The sequence below is a fragment of the Camponotus vicinus genome, unplaced genomic scaffold (genome assembly GCF_025532165.1).
Source record: "Camponotus vicinus isolate PSW18456_S1 unplaced genomic scaffold, iyCamVici1.0 SCAF_13, whole genome shotgun sequence".
NCBI classification, from domain to species: Eukaryota; Metazoa; Arthropoda; class Insecta; order Hymenoptera; family Formicidae; genus Camponotus; species Camponotus vicinus.
The window spans coordinates 9,943,599-9,962,647 of NW_028141949.1; the positions used below are offsets into that span (position 1 = coordinate 9,943,599).

Here is a 19,049-nt window from a genome sequence, read left to right on the forward strand (position 1 = left end):
TTTTTTTTTGTGTGCAAATTGTTAATCATACAAATACAGAAAATGAGTGATAAAGCAGTGTATAGTGGAAAAAAATCCGAAAAGGGAAAGCCGTCAAATTTGAATAGACCAAAAATCTCAAGGCGCCGACCGTTAAACCGTTACGAATTAGAGAAACCAAGCATTGAAAACACTAGCACATCAGCCTCCAAATTGTCAGCGATCGATCCGGATGAATTCGAAGTGAACCAATGTTTTGGTTACAGAATTTTGAATTTTTTAGTATTTACTGCCATATCGCAGGCAGTTGTTTGCAAGAAGTGCAAGTCTGATATAACGTTCACTGAATGTGGAATGCGTGGCTTAGGATTTAAAATTGTAATTTCTTGTGCAAACTGCGATAAAACTGTTATTCCTTCTTCTCCACTCATTGAAAAAGGATACGAAATCAACCGTAGAATTGTTCTTGCAATGCGGCTTTTGGGAGTAGGATTAAATGGAACCATCAAATTTTGTGCGTTCATGGATCTGCCACGGCCTATTTTTCAAACCGGCCTATTTTTCGGCCTTTTACGATTGTGTTGTAAAGAAAATTGCTACTGAAGCAGAGAATGTTTGTAAGTTGAGCATGAGAAGTGCAGCTCAAGAAGAAAAAGTGAAAAGCATTGAGAATGGCCTTACAAATGGCATCACAGTATCAGGCGATGGATCTTGGAGGAAACGTGGCTTTTCTTCCCTTTTTGGCATCGTATCACTGATTGGATGGTTTACTGGCAAAGTTGTCGATGTTTTAGTGAAATCTAAGTATTGCAAGGCTTGTGAGTATTGGCAGAAGAAAACTGATACTGAAGAGTACAAAGAGTGGGCCCAATCTCACGAAAAAGAGTGTCAACCAAACCACGTCGGCTCAGCGGGTAAGATGGAAGTTGATGCTGTTATAGAAATGTTCCAACGCTCAGAATCACTGCACAACTTGAAGTACGTCAATTACGTAGGAGATGGCGATTCAAAAACTTTTAAAGGAATCATAGATGCACAGCCTTACAATGATTTTACTGTGTTTAAGAAGGAGTGCATCGATCATGTCCAAAAGAGAATGGGTTCTCGTCTTCGTAATTTGAAAAAAAATACAAAAGGCCTTGGAGGAAAAGGAAAACTTACTGGTGCACTAATTGATGAGTTGTCGATTTATTATGGTTTGGCAATACGCAGAAATCATGATTCAGTTAAGAAAATGCAGAATGACATTTATGCAACTCTACAGCACAAATTATCGACGGACGACAATCCCATGCATGAAAAATGCCCGCGCGGAGAAGACTCGTGGTGCTCGTGGCAAAGGGCACAGGCCACTGGTGATACCAGTTATAAACATAAGCCAGCTCTCTCGCAAGAAGTTTATAAAGCGATTTTGCCCATTTATGAAGAATTAAGCCGAGACGAATTGCTTACTCGTTGTTTAGGCGGCTTCACACAAAATAGCAACGAGAGCTTCAACTCTACCATATGGTCTATGGCTCCAAAATCAGTATCTAGTGGCAAGCATGTGCTTGATATTGCTGTTTACATTGCTGTAGGCACATACAATGACGGCTTATCAAGTATCATGAGGCTCATGCAGCATTTGGATATTACAATCGGGCCAAATTGTTTCAATTTCTGCGTGGAAACAGACAAGCGCCGCATATACTTTTCTGAAAGATCACTGACAAACGCTGCTAAAAAAGCCAGGCTTTCCATAAAATCGCTCAGGAAGGAAGAAGAAGAGGCTAGCATTGAAGCAGATGGCCAAATGTACGGAGCAGGTATCGCAGATTGAAAGGTAAAATAAAATTTCAAAGATTTAAGTGTTCGTAAAACTTAGGGAGCGTTTTTCACGAAATCACTTTCTTCAAACTGGGAGAAAAGATTACTTGAATACTATTGCATGGATCTATTTCAAATTTTGACAGTAGCTTTTAAATCACATTCTCTACAGAAGTACGTAGCCGTTTTTTGATAAGATTAAAATTTTTTTTTTTATGAACAATTGAAGACGTTTTTTTTGCCAAAAATCGAGTTTTTTTTTCAACAGTGCACCATTTTTACAAAAATTGATTTAAAAAAAAATCCCTACGTACTTCTATAGGCAATAGTATGTAGATTAAGAAAATTTTGTTTTTTTGTTCCAGGTCTCATGGGTCGCGAGAAATCCTTTCTCCCGTCAAGGCTCTTCGAAGAAACATGATTTTGAAAATTGGCTCTGGCGCCGCCATTTTGTAACAAAATAATAATAAAAAATTTTTTTTTTACACTTCAATATATGCTAAATGTACTGTCTAAAAAGGAATTCTATCCCGCTTCCCATACTCCCACAATAAATTATCAAAAATAGGCCTTTTTTTCAGTCGCTAGAGTGGTGTTACCCCTTAATAGGCAATTATCTTGAGGGATTGATCCCAATGATAGAAGTTGACCTTTTGATCTTGGATTGAATTTAGCCTTAACTTCAAAACACGAGATACATCCCAGGACTTAGAGACAATACACTGGCTTAGTTTATAACAATTTGAATCATTATCACTACTTGCAATTATAACCTAACCTTACGAGGTTAATACTAAGCCAGCCGTATAATAGGTGGATACCTTGTCAGCGTATCCGAACTCCTGATTTTTCCTCGAATCCCCTTTCGATTTTCAGAGAATCAAAATAAAATAAGAATTTATTTGAAACCAATATAACACATTAACATTTCAAACAAATAAATTCTCGATAATCCTAATTTACCATCAGTTGGTAATTTTTCCAATAGTCATCAATCAAAACTTACCATCGGTCGATAACTTACCATCGGTCGATAACTTACCATCGGTCAATAACTTACCATCGGTCGGTAAAACAGAAAGTGCCGCTAACCATCGGTCGGTAAAACAGTAATTTAACTTACCATCGGTCGGTAAAACAGAAAGTGACGTTAACCATCGGTCGGTAAAACAGAAATCTACATTACCGACGGTCGGTAATTTTCGGGAGTCAACGTTACCAACAATAAAATTTTTTATACTAATCTTTCTATTTCTGCCGGTCTATACTTCTATCAACTTTGGGGACATATATCTGACTATACTCGGGATAACATTTACAAGTTGAACATTTATATGGAATTCCTATTTCTTTTTTTTTATTAACAGGTATCGGGTATTCTTAAATTCAACTTTACGCAAAAGTAAGTGACTTCAAAATCACCAAAGACTCAAATACTAAATAGACAGGTTTATAATTGGTTAATTAAACGATAGATGGTCCGAGTGAGACAAGGTAACTTCAATACCCGTCGAAATATTCTACGCCGTGTGAGACGAAATAGGCAAACGCGACGTACCTTCTTCCCTATCATCATTCTTGAGAATGAAATCATTGCACCAGTTCCCGAGATCATCGACTTAGAACCTCAGTCACCTATCCCCATAATCACTATTGAGGAAGAAAGCCACGAAATTATCCTAGCCCCACATAGTCAATATTCTCCCGCCAATCTAGTAGAGGGAATTACCGAAGATAGGAGCAACTGTTCAACCATCTCGTTAAACTCCGACCAGGCATCCATCCCCGGACCTTCAGTGGATTGGAGTCAGAGTCCAGAGACTGCTTCCATCTCGGGGACATTCCAACATCTTGACACCGTACCCCTATACAACTACTATCCCGAGGAAAACAGCCTATATAGTCCTCCTAGCTATTCCCCCGTGGCATATGAAGACCCAGACCCCTTCAAGCCCTTAGAGATTTCCCTAGCTTCCCCAGAAAGACCCATCTCAACCATAAACATCGAATATTCTTACTTTCTATCAGAATTGTACGGTTACCCGAGGGAGGAATAAAAGGATATTCAAATTTGTAAAATAAAAAATATATATACTTTGAACAAAATAGAATAAACTTATAAAATTTAGTGTGAACGTTTATTCACTCTCCACCTAGAATCCTCTCTGCCAAGCACAATAGACCTTCAATCTCTCGGCGTCCCAGGGTATAGCCGGCCAAGCAGGTTGCCCTAAAACAAATTGAGAGATTAATTGCGTCCAACTGGGAAAGTAAGACTTCCAGACCAGTCCTGAGGAACTGGGGACGTAACAGGAGATTCCCGGCGAACGAGGGATTGTTCGCGAATCGCCTTGCGGAGATTCCCGGCGAACGAGGAATGGTTCGCGAATCGCCTTGCGGAGATTCCCGGCGAACGAGGGATTGTTCGCGAATCGCCTTGCGGAGATTCCCGGCGAACGAGGGAGAGATGAGGAGGATGATTAGGAAGAGGAAAGAGACAAGAAGTAATTAAACGATTATTAAATTGTCGAAATTTATCTTCTATAGATTAGAGGAAAAATCAAGGCTCATTCCCAATGACAGTTGGTTAACACGAGAGAGGGGAATTGAACTGTTAACGATAGATTACTATTGATGGTTACTATGGAATTTTAACTGATCGGGAGTATTATTGATTAAATTCTTATTACCTTAAAGATCTGTAACTCAACTCTTTAATTACTTAAAGATCGTTTCTCAATCGAATGGGAAGGAGAAATAAGGACTGAGAGAGGATTTAGACTTACTACTTATTGAGAGCGTTGATATATATATATAATTATATATATAACGATTTAGTCAAGGCGAGTCTCTAGTCGCGGTCGGAGAGGCCCCAATGCTGGAGAACAGGTGACCTGGTTGATGTTGGACTCTGTTCACTTCGTGCACTTCGCGTTTCCTTTTTTCAGTTAATCTAACTCGCGAAAGCTAAGACTCTGACGCTTAAACTGCGGAAGAAGTACTGGCAACTGCAGGAGAATTTTTTGAGTACGGAAAGACTGTGTCTCGCGTCTTGCGCTCGAGTTTTTAAAGTCATTGCTCCTCCTCTTTTCTGGATAGTGGGAATCCCTTTTGGGCGAATGAGATAATTTCAGTTGTTCCCCTTCTTAAGAACAAGGAGGCTGATTTTGGAGGGAAAGGCGGTTCTACGATTGTAATAGGCTGCCCCTTTGGTTCCAAATTTTGGCTCTATCCAGCAGAGAGTGGGAGCTTAGCGGACAGATTTTATGACTTGCGAGAGTCTTTTCGCGTTTCGGTTAGCGCTTAAGGGTGGCCAGGCGAATTGTTTAGTTTCCCTTTTTGATTACTAGCTTAAGATTCTGCAGCCCTGGAGGGTTTCTATTTTCATAGCTCCACGTGTGGAGCGCTATAAAAATTTTATTGCGGTTCTGGTTCCGATTTAAAATTTCTAAGTTTCAACGACTGACCATCCTTAGCTCTAGTTTTTCTTGTATATTTTTGCTTCGAGTCTCTCGATCTCAGATATCCGCTGCAAGGGTTAGATATACATATGTTTATAGTTGGTGCGATTCTTAAGAAGGATCGCTTTGTTACTAGAGTTCCGATGGTTCTAACGGACGTCCCAACTGTAAACATGTGCGAGTTCGATTTTATTACAGTTCTTTATTTTAGTGGAAATTTTCTATTTATAATAACATACTGTCCGCGTAGTCTAGACTCATTTATTACTTTTCGTTTCCTTGATTTGGATATCGCCGAGAGTTACCCGCGCACATGATTATCGTATAGTTTTTATATAGCTTCAAAGAAAGAAAAGAATCACGACGTCCATCGGACGTAACAAATAGTTGCCGCCAACCCTTCTATATATATTTTTTTCTCTTCTTTTCTCTGCCTCTTTTATAATAATTTTTTTCCCGGCTCCTCTCTAGTTGAGAATAAAGATAGATTGAGGGACCACAGCATCGCCTTAATCAGTTTCTATCCTCCTAGCCCTTTCCTACTGTTACGCCCCATTAGGATAAGAAATCCTCTTCGCTTCGGTTGTACTTTGCTTTTGGCTTTGTGGTTGCATGATCTTTGTGTCGTGTTGCATGTTCGTGACCTGGATGGAAATGACTGGAGACGCGACCGTGGAGGAGAGTGGACTAATCTTGAGACTTGAGTTTAGGGATTTAGGAACATTAGAAGACCGACGGCTGTCGACGTTGGTCGGTAGCCGAGACCTCCTCGGTCCTCTCCTAGGAGGGGGGAGTTGTGACGTGATGCCTGGCGGCCCGTCACAAGGATCGCGAGATCTGACCGGGAAGAATTTTTGAGCCCTCGTTCTCCCCTGATTTAGGGAGAGAGAGCGGATTTTGGAGGCGGGAGTAGACCCGCCTCCCTTGCGTAAAGATTCATTTTTTTTGCGGTAATAATATTAAGATTAGGCGCTACTATGATGGGAGACGCTAGCGGGATTTCACCCGGTGACTCGACCCGACGCGGAAGACCAGGCCAAAAGATACGGGACGAGCGGAGGCACCGACTGGAAGGAGAACGCCGAGCTAAGTACCCTTCTCTACTCTCGTAAATTGTAACATCAATTTAAGACTTCGCTGCCGTCCCTGTAAACCTCCATATACTCAGCAGGTACGAGGAACAATCGCAGGGAAGGTCGAGCAGTAAATAAGGTCGAACTCCGGAACCCCGAAAATGGAGCCACTTCGACCGAATTAAGCGCTACCGAAGAACTATAACAGTCACGGCGAGTGGCTACCGGAAAAACCCCTCACACCGGTCTTCAACTGGAGGGCCAAGAAAAATTTGAGAAGAGACAGGGTTGCGACAGGCGCGAATACGGCCCTGAAGGCCGCAGGATTAATTGAGATGCGTGACGATCCTGAGGGTTGCAGAAGCGCCAAAAGTGGCCTAATTATGCATTAACTTGCCGGCGTGAATCCGACGGGCCTTCCGCTCGTCACTGTTCGGCGGACCGGCGAAGAGTACGACGGCCCAATAACATCGATTTCCGAAGCGAATGCCGAGAGCGCCGAGGAGTCATCGGTGAGACGAGCGTCGACCATATCAGGCCGTTTATCGTTTAGAATATCAGGTAGAAGTAGCTCGAACAGGATCGCTGCCGAATTGCTGCCGTCATAAAATCCTTTCTCGCGACGAATTCATGTTTTCGGTAATTGCGCATTAACGAATGGCGGCCGGCCGACATGTCTTGTTCGAGCTCAAGTAAAATTAAGTGCCCTCTCTCCCGAGTATGCGCCGACAGTCAAATTAATTGTCTTTCTTGTTGCGATTATTGTGATTTTGTGAAAATCTTTGTCCGTTAAACTTTCGATACGACGAACTCGCACATATAGGCGATTGCGATATTCGATAACCGGCAACTGCGTCGCGGCGTCGGTTCGCATATCTCCGAGACTCGAATCATTCGATACCTTATTATCGTGTATAATTGTTCGCGTTTTGATGTAATTGTCTTTATTTTATAAGTTCGTTGTCGCTCGATTCTTTCATTAATGCAGTAATCCGTATAATCGACTCGCATCTATAATCGGTTCTGTTAATCGCGCGGGCGGCGAGTAGATCTACTATTATAATTAATTCTTTTCATTTACGACAGACGGATGTTATTAAAGGAGCCAACACCGCGGTGTTCGTTATTAAAAGTTATTTGGGGTTCGTAGCTGCCGAGACTCGAACAAGTCTCGTTTAGCGCGGAATTCCGGGACTTTTCTTTTACGCTTTCTTCCTGCCGCGTGACACGTGATACCGTGGTGATCGCGCTCGAATGCCGGCCCGTCGCTGCCGGCTAATAATCCGATAATCAATTGTATAAAATCGCTCTACATCTACGCGAATCTGTCCGACATTGAAACTTATCCATATGTTAAATATATTAATTCTTGTTATTATAATATTATGTTTTATTTGCAGCCACCTTGTATTCTCGATCCTTCCTTGTGAATTATTAAAACGGACCGCCCCTCTGCCAATTTCGAGACGGGGCTAGACGAGCGTCCGTCGCGATCTTTCTGAGAGCTTTGCATTTTTTTTGTGTACGGCCGATACGGCAAATTTTATTAGAGCGGTGCGGATGACCGCACCTGGCGCCCATACATTCTTTTGGATAGAAACGTTTTGTTTGTTATATGAGAAGATCGCGCCGAAGGTGTGCCGTGGGCCAAAATCACCGGCCAATAATGAGAGGAATCAATTGGTGTAAAGAAAACATATAGTTGTTTTTAAGAAAAAATATGGAATTTGCAATTAACAATTACATTTTTTTTTTCGAAACAATTATGTGTTTTCTTTACACCAATTGATTCCTCTCATTATTTTGTACATAAAAGTATTAAGGTAAGATAACCGAAAAATGAATATTTTACTAGATATTTTATGGTTTATGTAAAATTAAGAAATTATTTCAAGCCTTATAACTCGAAAAGTACTTGATGAAAAAATACTTTATTATAGTGTTTTGGAAAGCTCTCGACATAAGCTATAAGAATATGCAATAAAAAATAGGTGATTCCATTTAAGAAATTAAAGGTGTCCTTGACCTCACCTTAACGATGCCATCCAAGGTCAAACCAATGACACCATCTTATGTTCCCCTCAAAACCATACAATTTTTGTCGAAAACGTTTTTCTCTAAAATGCTTAGTTTTTGAAAGAAAAGGGGTGTACTGGTGGTCTAGGACACCCTGTATATGTATATATAATATAGATTTTACACAACACGTATACACATTGTAATACACATGCATACACATACACAATACACTCAATATTCATGTATTTATGTACGTATTTATTTAACTACATGTATATTGTACATACAGGGTGTCCTAGATCACCCGTACACCCCTTTTATTTAAAAAACTAAGCATTTTAGAGAAAAACGTTTTCGACAAAAATTGTATGGTTTTGAGGGGAACATAAGATGGTGTCATTGGTTTGACCTTGGATGGCATCGTTAAGGTGAGGTCAAGGACACCTTTAATTTCTTAAATGGAACCACCTATTTTTTATTGCATATTCTTATAGCTTATGTCGAGAGCTTTCCAAAACACTATAATAAAGTATTTTTTCATCAAGTACTTTTCGAGTTATAAGGCTTGAAATAATTTCTTAATTTTACATAAACCATAAAATATCTGGTAAAATATTCATTTTTCGATTATCTTACCTTAATACTTTTATGTACAAAATAATGAGAGGAATTAATTGGTGTAAAGAAAACACATAGTTGTTTTTAAGAAAAAATATGGAATTGTTAATTGCAAATTACATATTTTTTCTTCAAAACAACTATGTGTTTTTTTTACACCAGTTGATTCCTCTCATTATTTTGTACGTAAAAGTATTAAGGTAAGATAATCGAAAAATGAATATTTTACAAGATATTTTACGGTTTATGTAAAATTAAGAAATTATTTCAAGCCTCATAACTCAAAAAGTACTTAACGAATAGGTACTTAATTATAGTGTTTTGGAAAGCTATCGAGATAAGCTACAAGAATATGCAATGACAAATAGTAGGTTCCATTTAAGAAATTGAAGGTGACCTTCATGTGACCTTCAAATAACTCTTCAAGGTCAAACCAATGATACCATCTTATGGCCCCCTCGAAACCATAAAACTTTTGTCTGAAACATTTTTCTCTAAAATGCTTTGTTTCCGAAATAATTGCGTGCGTTAATTAAAATGGCTCACCCTGTATATATATATACTTATATACTTATATATACTTATATATATATATACTTATATACATATATATATATATATATATATATATGTATTATTTTATTTCTAAATAAAATAATAAGTTTGTGAGAAAGCAACGAGGCGATATAGCGAGCGATTAGAAAGAGACCAAATGAGCGTATTGTTATAGAAAGAAGATACGAGAAAATGTAATAATATTAGAGCGTGCATATATTACTCTCTACGCATGAAACAGACAAGGATAGTACTATTGTCTTTCCTTGTCACAGAAACAGATTTAGACCTCTCATTATCGCGACATTAGTCAATCTTCTCGTGTACTAATCTACTGCTCTTTTTTATCTATTAATCCTCGATTTCGTATGATAATATGCACGAAAGCGTTAAAACACGGAAATCTTTTTTACTAGACTTCAAATTCAATTCTAAAAGTTTACATATATGCTTCTATGTATTTCCCATTCGGAACGTATTTTATTTTGCACGTGTAAATTGTAAAACTTTGATATTAAGCAAATATAGTTACGATTCGACGCTACCAATCGATAATATAAAACTGTAATTTTTTTTTTTCGTTTTTAACTGAAAATTTAACACGTTCGAAATGTGTTACTGTATATACTTTAATCATAGAGAAGCATTTTTCATTCTGTATAACCAACAAAATAATTTCCGTGTTTAATGAAATAATTAATTTGATCGGTAATATAGTACGGTTCGGTATCCCCTTAACACCATCTTTTTGTTCTTCATATATTAAAAAATTGTGTAGACATACTGATGCTAATGTTATTTTGTCTGCTGTTTATGGTAACATACAAATAGATTTATGAAAAACTTGCCAGCGATTAGTTAGAATGCCAAAGGCTCTTTCAATTGTGCGTCTCGCCCTAGAGTCTATAATTAAAAATTCTTTGAGCAATCGTCAAATTTGATCCACACACAATAAGATTTCATTATTATTGTTGTATGTGGAAAGGCAGCATCTCCTATCTAAAGAATCCTGGCATGCTAATATTACTATTAGGAAGTTTGGCATTATTTCGGTAAATTTAACTGACCATTCTTCATATTTTTTCCAATATTTGAAACCTCAAATATACCACCATCGCTATTTTCTCCATAAGCTATTATATCTATTAATTTGAATCTATATAGATGATCACAAATAGCCATCAACACAATGCTAAAGTATTTTTTATAATTCTAATAGCAACTGCCAGAATTAGGTGGATATTTTAACTTAATATGTTTTCCATCCACCGCCCCAAAGCAATTAGGCATTTGCCATTGTATTCCAATATCCGTCAACGATCGATTTCCACTTCTTCTGTTGGAACTATTAAATATAAAGGACTCAAAGTACTAGAAATTATAGTACAAACTTCTTTTATTATATTTCTTATATTGTAGATTGACCGACTCGAAAAGAAAATGCAATAGTGTTCGCGAGCGAATCCGACAGTGGACAGTAGGAGCGGAATGGTCTTTCTATGAAAAAAGTGTGCGCCACGTTCACACTCAAAACAGACGTTTATTAAAGTCAACAGTAAAATAAAGTGATCAGTGCAGCGATTGCGGATAACAAGACAGCGGAGTTTCACAGTGTGCGGTTTCGTAAGCGGTTTATTCGTAGTCCAAGTGCGAAATAGTGGTCGTTCTAGGCGGTTAACTAAGAGTAATCAAAAGAGAAGCAACGAACGTCCGAGTGAATAAGCGGTCGAGATATGAAATAGCGGTTTAATAAAGCGGTTCTACTAAGCGGTTCAACAAAGCGGTTCTACTATCGAAAAATTGCAGACTGCGAGAATTTCTCGGAAGCTGCTGCTTTTATTGTGGGGACCCGTTGTCGCGAGGGCCAATTAATTTGAAGGCTTGACGGTGATCTCAGGGCCCCGTGCGCGATAGGCGGCCGATGAGGTCTGACGTGTGAATTTTGCGGTAGGCATGCGCGCAGCCTCTTTTCGATCAGCTGATTGGCCATCAGCTGATTATGACGTGTGGTCGCGCATGCCCGTGCGCTACGCTGATTTCGCCGGCGGTTGACTCTGTTTTGATGACACGATATTATCGGTGACAGAGAAACGCGAGTCATTGCCAACGGTTGCGTTTTCTGGCAATTTGAGACGTCGAGAATGTTCGAGAGGCCCGTTAGTTGTAAAGATCTCGATTTTCTGAGATCTTTGATATGATTTTACTCAAATGCGAATTTTAATCCTTTTCGTTTTGAACAAATAGATTTTATAGAATTACCGGTTACAAGATATCTGTAAAGCAATAGAATTATTGAAAATATATTTACAATATTTAAATAAACAGTATTTATATATACACTCAGTTCCAAAAAAGGCGGTACACTTGAAATTTGGAAAAAAATCACCAAATTTCAAATGACGATAACTTTGTAAATAATAAAGATAGAAAGGTCTATAAAAAATGAAAATAAAGCTTGAAATCTCTACTTTAAAATTAGGTTCTCTGAAATGTTGCGAGATAACATTTTTAAAAATGACGGCTGACGAAACGAGAACATGCAAAATTGAAAAATAATTGTTTGAGTTTGCCATGATACGTGGCGAGAATCAAATGTCGCAGGTCAATGTGGTCAAAAGCGTATGATAGTACAGAGAGATTCCTCTTTAAAATGCTTTTTTGTTCATCTCGATACGATGATTTTTCACCGAGTTATACGCATTTGAAAAAAAAAGCGGCTTTTTACTCCAAATGCGTATAACTCGGCGAAAAAATCATCGTATCGAGATGAACAAAAAAGCATTTTAAAGAGGAATCTCTGTACTATCATATGCTTTTGACCTGCGACATTTGATTCTCGCCACGTGTCATGGCAAACTCAATTATTTTTCAATTTTGCATGTTCTCGTTTCGTCATCCGTCATTTTTAAAAACGTTATTTCGTAACATTTCGGAGAACCAAGTTTTAAAGTAGAGATTTCAAGCTTTATTTTCATTTTTTATAGACTTTTCTATCTTTATTATTTACAAAGTTATGGTCATTTGAAATTTGGTGATTTTTTTCCAAATTTCAAGTGTATCGCTTTTTTGGAACTGAGTGTATATACAGGGTGTAACTGAAAAAGCGCCCACGGAGCAAACAGCGTTATTTCTGATTAAAAATTGAGTCGAAAAGTCCTGAAACATTTTTTTCTATAATGCTTAATAAAGCGATAATTATTGAGTAAAGTTGCGCCAGTAAGCACCGATCTTTAGCCGGGCGCCTGGTAGTGTGCGTGAATGCTCCGCTGCTACGGCGCTATGTCATGCCGCTATCGTGCAATATTCTTATGCGTCGTAATAATGCGAAAAACTTTATTTTGCATTAAAAATCGTATTTCTTTCGTTAAAAGCATTTTCCTTAAAGAAAATTTCGACAAGGAAGCTAACGGTAAAAATATGTAATTTGCAAATAACAATTACATATTTTTTCTTCGAAACAACTATGTGTTTTCTTTATTTTGTAAAAATTTACATTTAAAATTAAAAAAAAAATTTGGAAAAAGTAGGAATCGAACCTGCAACGTCCAGTATTCCCGTCCGCTACCTTATCCGCTACGCTACGCTCACTACCTGCAAACCTCTCGAATTTGCGCGGTATAAAAGGCGCATGGAAAACTTTCGATGCAAATTTCTCGCGAATACTTGAATATTGCATCGTCTCACTTGGCTATTAAGTAGTGGGGGGGGCTACTCTAAAACATATTTAAAATTCATTGAAATCGGTGATCTCACTACTTGATACTTCCCTTATTAGTGTCATCTGCTATGCAGAAGACACTTTGGTTATGGCCCGGGGGGGACAATTGGGAGGAGGCCACCCGCCTCGCACGAGTAGGGGTGGCACTGGTTGTCGGCCGTATTCGCGCATTGGGGTTGATGGTGACGCTTCATAAGACCAAAGCAATGTATTTCACAAGGCCTCGGTGGAAGCCGCCACCTCAGCCCCACATAATCATCGAAGGAGTCCGCATCGAGGTACGGCCTTATATGAAATATTTGTGGCTGTACCTTGATTGCTACTGGTGCTTTAGAGAGCACTTCCGCCGCATGGGGAAGTGCTCTCTAAAGCACCAGTAGCAATCCCCCCGTATTGGGGCAGTTATAAACTCCTTTGGGAGTATACTGACCAACATTGGGGGGCCAAAGGACAGAGTCCGCCGCCTCTATATGGGGGTGGTCGGATCTATGATCCTATATGGGGCCCCCGTGTGGTCCAAAGATTTGATGGCCAGCCGACGCAGTACAGCCGAGGGACGGTGCATTTGGACACAGTACAATTGGACACGTTGCAAATGGACACGTTACAATTAGACACAAAACTTTGCACAAGGTTCAATTGGGCACCGTTCAATTGCGCACCGTTTAAGCTCACATCGTTCATTTGGACATAGAAATATACGCACTGTTTATTTGCACACCATTCAGTTGCACACCGTTCATTTGTACACAGAAAGATGCGCACCGTTCAGTTGCGCACCGTTCGTTTGCACACCATTCAGTTGCACACCGTTTGCTTTGATATGTTAGAGGCCTTCGGCCTCCCTCCCGCAACCACCCCGCCGGTAGGGGACGCATTGCGAAGAATTCAATCACAATGAATATATGCTGTAAGTTATAAAGCGAGGTTCACCTTGCCTACTAGCGGGGTGGTTGCGGGAGGGGGCCGAAGGCCCCCCTTGCACCCCCCGCGCGCGCGTGTGTGTGTGTGTGTGTGTACACATACATTTGCGATATTTTTAAATTGTATTAAATTCTATATAAATTTAAATTATTAAAACGGTGTGCAACTGAACGGTGCAAACGAACGGTGCGCAACTGAACGGTGTGCAAATAAACGATGCGCATCTTTCTGTGTACAAACGAACGGTGTGCAAATAAACGGTGCGCATTTTTCTGTTTACAAATGAACGGTGTGCAAACGAACGGTGTGCAAAGTTTTGTGTCTAATTGTAACGTGTCCATTTGCAACATGTCCAATTGTACTGTGTCCAAGCGAAGGCCACTCGTACAGCCGTGGTGCTTGGACTGCAGCGGAGGCTGGCCATCAGGATCACACGGGGGTATAGGACCATCTCCTGCGAGGCGGCACTAGCGGTGTCGGGGTCAATTCCGTGGGACCTGCTGGCGGAGATGTACGCCTCCGTATACGAGTGGCGTACCGCTCTCCGCCAGTGGGATGTTGTCCCGACACCGCGAGCGGTGGAAGTTGCTAGGCACTAGACCCGGCAGCTAGCTATTTCAAAGTGGAAAAAGAGGCTGGCTATAGAGCCGGCTCCGAGCTGTCGGGGCCATCCGCCCGGTCCTCGAGGACTGGGTGGATCGGCGGCATGACGGACTCTCATTTAGATTGGTACAGGTACTCACCGGGCATGGCTGCTTCGGTGAGTACCTGCATGAGAAGGCTAGGCGTGAGCCGACAACACAGTACCACCACTGTGCGGAGGTAAGAGACACGGCGCAGCACACCCTGGAGGAATGTCCTTCTTGGGATGTGTAGCGCCGTGTCCTCAAAGACATCATTGGGGACGATCTCTCGCTCCCGGCTGTGGTTAAGGCCATGGTCGGGAGCGAGGATGCCTGGGGCGCCTGGCCTCCTTCTGCGAGGATGTCATCTCGCGGAAGGAAGCCGCGGAGCGGGGGCGAGAGGATGATCCGTCCTCCGCTCCTATCCGCAGGAGGAGGGGAGGTGTGAGGAGAAGGACATACGCCCGGCTTCCTTAGCGCCTCCTGCGGGGGTTAACTTTGCCCGCACCTAGTCCAGTGGCGGGTCGAGTGGGATTCACTCCCCCTCGACTAGGGATTTGGAGGACGTGCTGTTGAGGGCGTAGACGTTCCCCCCTATAGGTCCCTCCCTGGAGGGGCGATGAGATTGCGTGGCCGCGTCTCGTCATATTCGTCGAGGGTTGGTGTGTATAACACCCCAACATTTGGTAGGGACCTCTCTTTGTTAACTGGAGAGGGGTCTTGCGTGCAGAAGGGCCGCGGCCGAGTGCGTAAGCGATCCCGTGGCCCCCCAATCGCGCGCGATAGCGGCCATTATGGGGTTTTAGCGGGTAGTCGAGGTTATCCCTCGGAGTCCCGCATAATCCCGGCCTTTCCCTAAGGGCGGGAGTATGCGTAAATGCATTTCCCCATGTAAAAAAAAAGAAAAAAAAAGGTTGCTAGCCTAGCCTGGAAACCCTCCTCCTTTATCCGGGCTTGGGACCGGCAATGACTCCCCTCGGGCTTTTTCCGGAGGTCATCTCAGGCGGAGTCAACAAAAATGTTGAAGTTTATTAATAAAGAACAATGAAATTACAAAACAAGACTTTTTCTATTATATTATAAAGTACCATAGTTTCCTAGCTCCATCCATGTAAAGCAATATTTGCTGTCGCAAAGTGCCATCAATATAAAGCTAAAAAATTGCTTATAATTGAAGAACTGAGAGTCAGATTTTGGTGGACATAGGCCGGTATTCATAGTCGAAACTCAAGGTAATGCTCCAGACAATCTTGGTCAAGACTATCTTATTCAATTAAGATCATCTCAAGAACGATATAATTCATAGTCGCAATATAAGATGATCTTTGTCAAGAAATTTTTATTTAAGTAATTCATATTTGATATAAGATTGTTTTTGCGAAAATGAATTACTTAAGATAGTACTTAATTATGGATCGGCTGTTTCCGTCATATTTCCGTTGGATTCTCCAATAGAAACATTACATTTGAGATACAATTTTACGAAGTATTATATACTATTTGGCGCTGCCGGGATAGTGATGTGCAACGTGATGGTGGATCTATGGAAATGACACCTCTCACCTCTCATATCCCTTCTCCCCTCTACCTCTACGTGGTTGCGCTACTAATCCATGTCGGAGACCGGGAATATCCCGGGGGAAGACATGGAGACAAAAAGAGAGAGAGCTGGCCCTCCAGGTTGGGGGTTGATGATAGGCCAATACCCTATCTCGTAAAAACATATTATTAGCAGACAGGAGAAGGAGTCTCGGAATGGACGGACTAACCGGAGACGGAAATGGCTACGAACCAGGAATAACGAAATGAAATTTGCGACTTGGAATGTCAGGAGCTTGTATAGATTAGCGGCGTTGCAGGAAACCATGGACGAGTTGACGAGATACAGAGTGGACCTGTGTGCTTTGCAGGAAATAAGATGGCCCAACAAGGGAATCCTAAACAAGAAGAATGGTACTCTGTTTTATAGCGGTAGCACGGATAGAAGGAATCTGTATGGTACTGGCATATTCGTGAGCAGAGCACTGAGCAGCAGAGTAACCGATTTCCAAGCAGTCAGCCCCAGAATCTGTAAAATTAGAATAAATATGGAACCGCACAATATAACAGCAATTTCGGTCCATGCCCCAACAGAGGAAAGAGAGGAGGAGGAGAAGATGGATTTCTATGCAGACCTAGAAAAGACATATGATGAAGCACCTAGCTTTGACATGAAAATCATCCTTGGGGACTTTAACGGAAAAATAGGCAAAGAAAGAATATATCATCCAACAACTGGCAGACACAGCCTACATGACAACACAAGCAGCAACGGAACAAAACTGATTGAGTTTGCAACAGCAAAAGGAATGGTCATATCCAGCACCTACTTCTCACATAAAAGAATTCATAAGGGAACGTGGAAATCGCCGGATGGTCGTATAGTGAATCAGATTGACCATATGTTGGTGGACAAGAGGTATGCATCACATATCATAGATGTAAAAACAAAAAGAGGAGCCAATGTGGACTCGGATCATTTCCTGGTGACTGCAAAGGTGAGAACCAAAATTGCCCATAGAAGGAGGAAACCAGAAGAGCCGAAGACAAAGATATGGAACAGTGAGAGGTTGAAGGATGAGGAGACGCGTGGCAGATTTGAAGAGCTGGTGGAAGACAAACTAAGATCTAGCGAATGGAACCAAGAAGAGAATACAGAGTGTCTATGGGAAAAACTAAAAACTAGCATACTTCACACGGCGGAAGAGGTATTGGGCGAAAAGCCGCGAAGACCTCGAGACCAATGGTTTAATGAGGAATGTGTGGAAACCATTAAACGCAAGAATCATGCCAGACAAAGGCTTATTAGCAACGGAACGAGAGGACGTGAGGAGGAATACAGAGAGGCAAGACGAAGGGCAAAAAGACTGCTGAGAGGGAAAAAAAGGCTGCACTATCGTGAGAAATTAAAACACCTGGAACAAGAAGGCAGAAATGGAGGGAACGGAAGGAGCAAAAAATTCTTCAAGGAGGTAAAAGAGGCTAAAGCAATCTTTACACCACAATGCAAATTCATAAGAACAGCAAATGGCACCTTAGCAACGGACCAAGAAGCGATAATGCAGGCATGGGTAGAACACTTCGCCAATGTCGTCACGGGCGAGAAGGACAATATGGAAATAGGACAAGCTATGGAACAGGGAGACGAGAACTTTAAGCTCCTACCCTCGCTAGAAGATGTGATGGGCGCGGTAAGGACTCTGAAGAATGACAAAGCTCCGGGAATAGATGCGATAACCGGGGAAATGCTGAAGAGCGCGGGAAACACAGCGCACGAGATACTGCATCGGATTGTAAAAATAATATGGTAAATAAGAGGAACACCACCGGGAGACTGGACAATTGGAATAATAAATCCCATACTAAAAAAGGGAGACATAACAATCTGCCAAAACTACAGAGCTATAACACTGCTCTGCACCGCCTATAAGGTAACTACATCTATTCTAAGGAAAAAATTTGATTCGATATATGAACAAGCGTTGGGTGAATACCAAAGTGGATTCAGGAAGGATAGAGCGACCACAGATCAACTGTTCACTATGAGATGCACATTGGAAAAGCTATGGGAATACAACATCCCATCATATCACTTGTTTGTTGACTTTAGAACAGCATACGATAGCATCATCAGAGGTGAAATGTGGAAGGCATTAGAAGAACTGGGTGTGCCAGAGGAGCTGATACGAGTGTGCAGATTGGTGATAACAGAATCGAAGGGAAAGATCAGGGTCAACGGCAAAACATCAGAGGCCCTAAGAATAGACAGGGGAGTTAGACAGGGCGATGGATTGGCCCTAACGCTGTTTAACTTGGTCCTAGAGGCAGTAATGAGAAGAGCGAACATCAGAAGAAATGCCACGCTGCTGCATCATAGTTACCAGATCCTGGGATATGCGGACGACTTGGACATAGCAGGAAGAAGCCTGAAAGCGGTAAAGGAGACCTTTGAAGCAATCGAGGTGGAGACAAAAAAGGTTGGATTGGAAGTAAACGCAGAAAAAACAAAGTTTATGGTGGTGTCCAGATACCAAAATGCAGGGAAAAACATCGGAAAAACACTGAATTTAGGACAGTACTCGTTCGAAGTGGTAAAGGAATTCACGTATCTAGGTTCTGTCATTTCGTCAGAGAACAACGAATCACAGAAATCGGGAAAAGAATAGTTAAAGCCAACAGAGCGTACTTTAGCCTCACCCCCTTACTAAGATCCAAAGAACTCTCAAGAAAGATT

The 19,049-nt window shown here is 41.2% G+C and overlaps 1 protein-coding gene and 1 pseudogene across 1 annotated transcript; both read left to right on the forward strand.

Moving 5' to 3' along the window:
* Positions 1-42: 42 nt before the first annotated feature.
* Positions 43-1,798, forward strand: LOC145963946 (uncharacterized; annotated as a pseudogene).
* Positions 1,799-14,859: 13,061 nt separating this feature from the next.
* On the forward strand, positions 14,860-18,981 carry LOC145963947 (uncharacterized). The gene is made up of 3 exons (XM_083086309.1): positions 14,860-14,975; positions 16,608-18,108; positions 18,187-18,981. Exons 1-3 carry the CDS (start codon positions 14,860-14,862, stop codon positions 18,979-18,981), a joined length of 2,412 nt encoding a protein of 803 aa, XP_082942435.1.
* Positions 18,982-19,049: the final 68 nt, after the last annotated feature.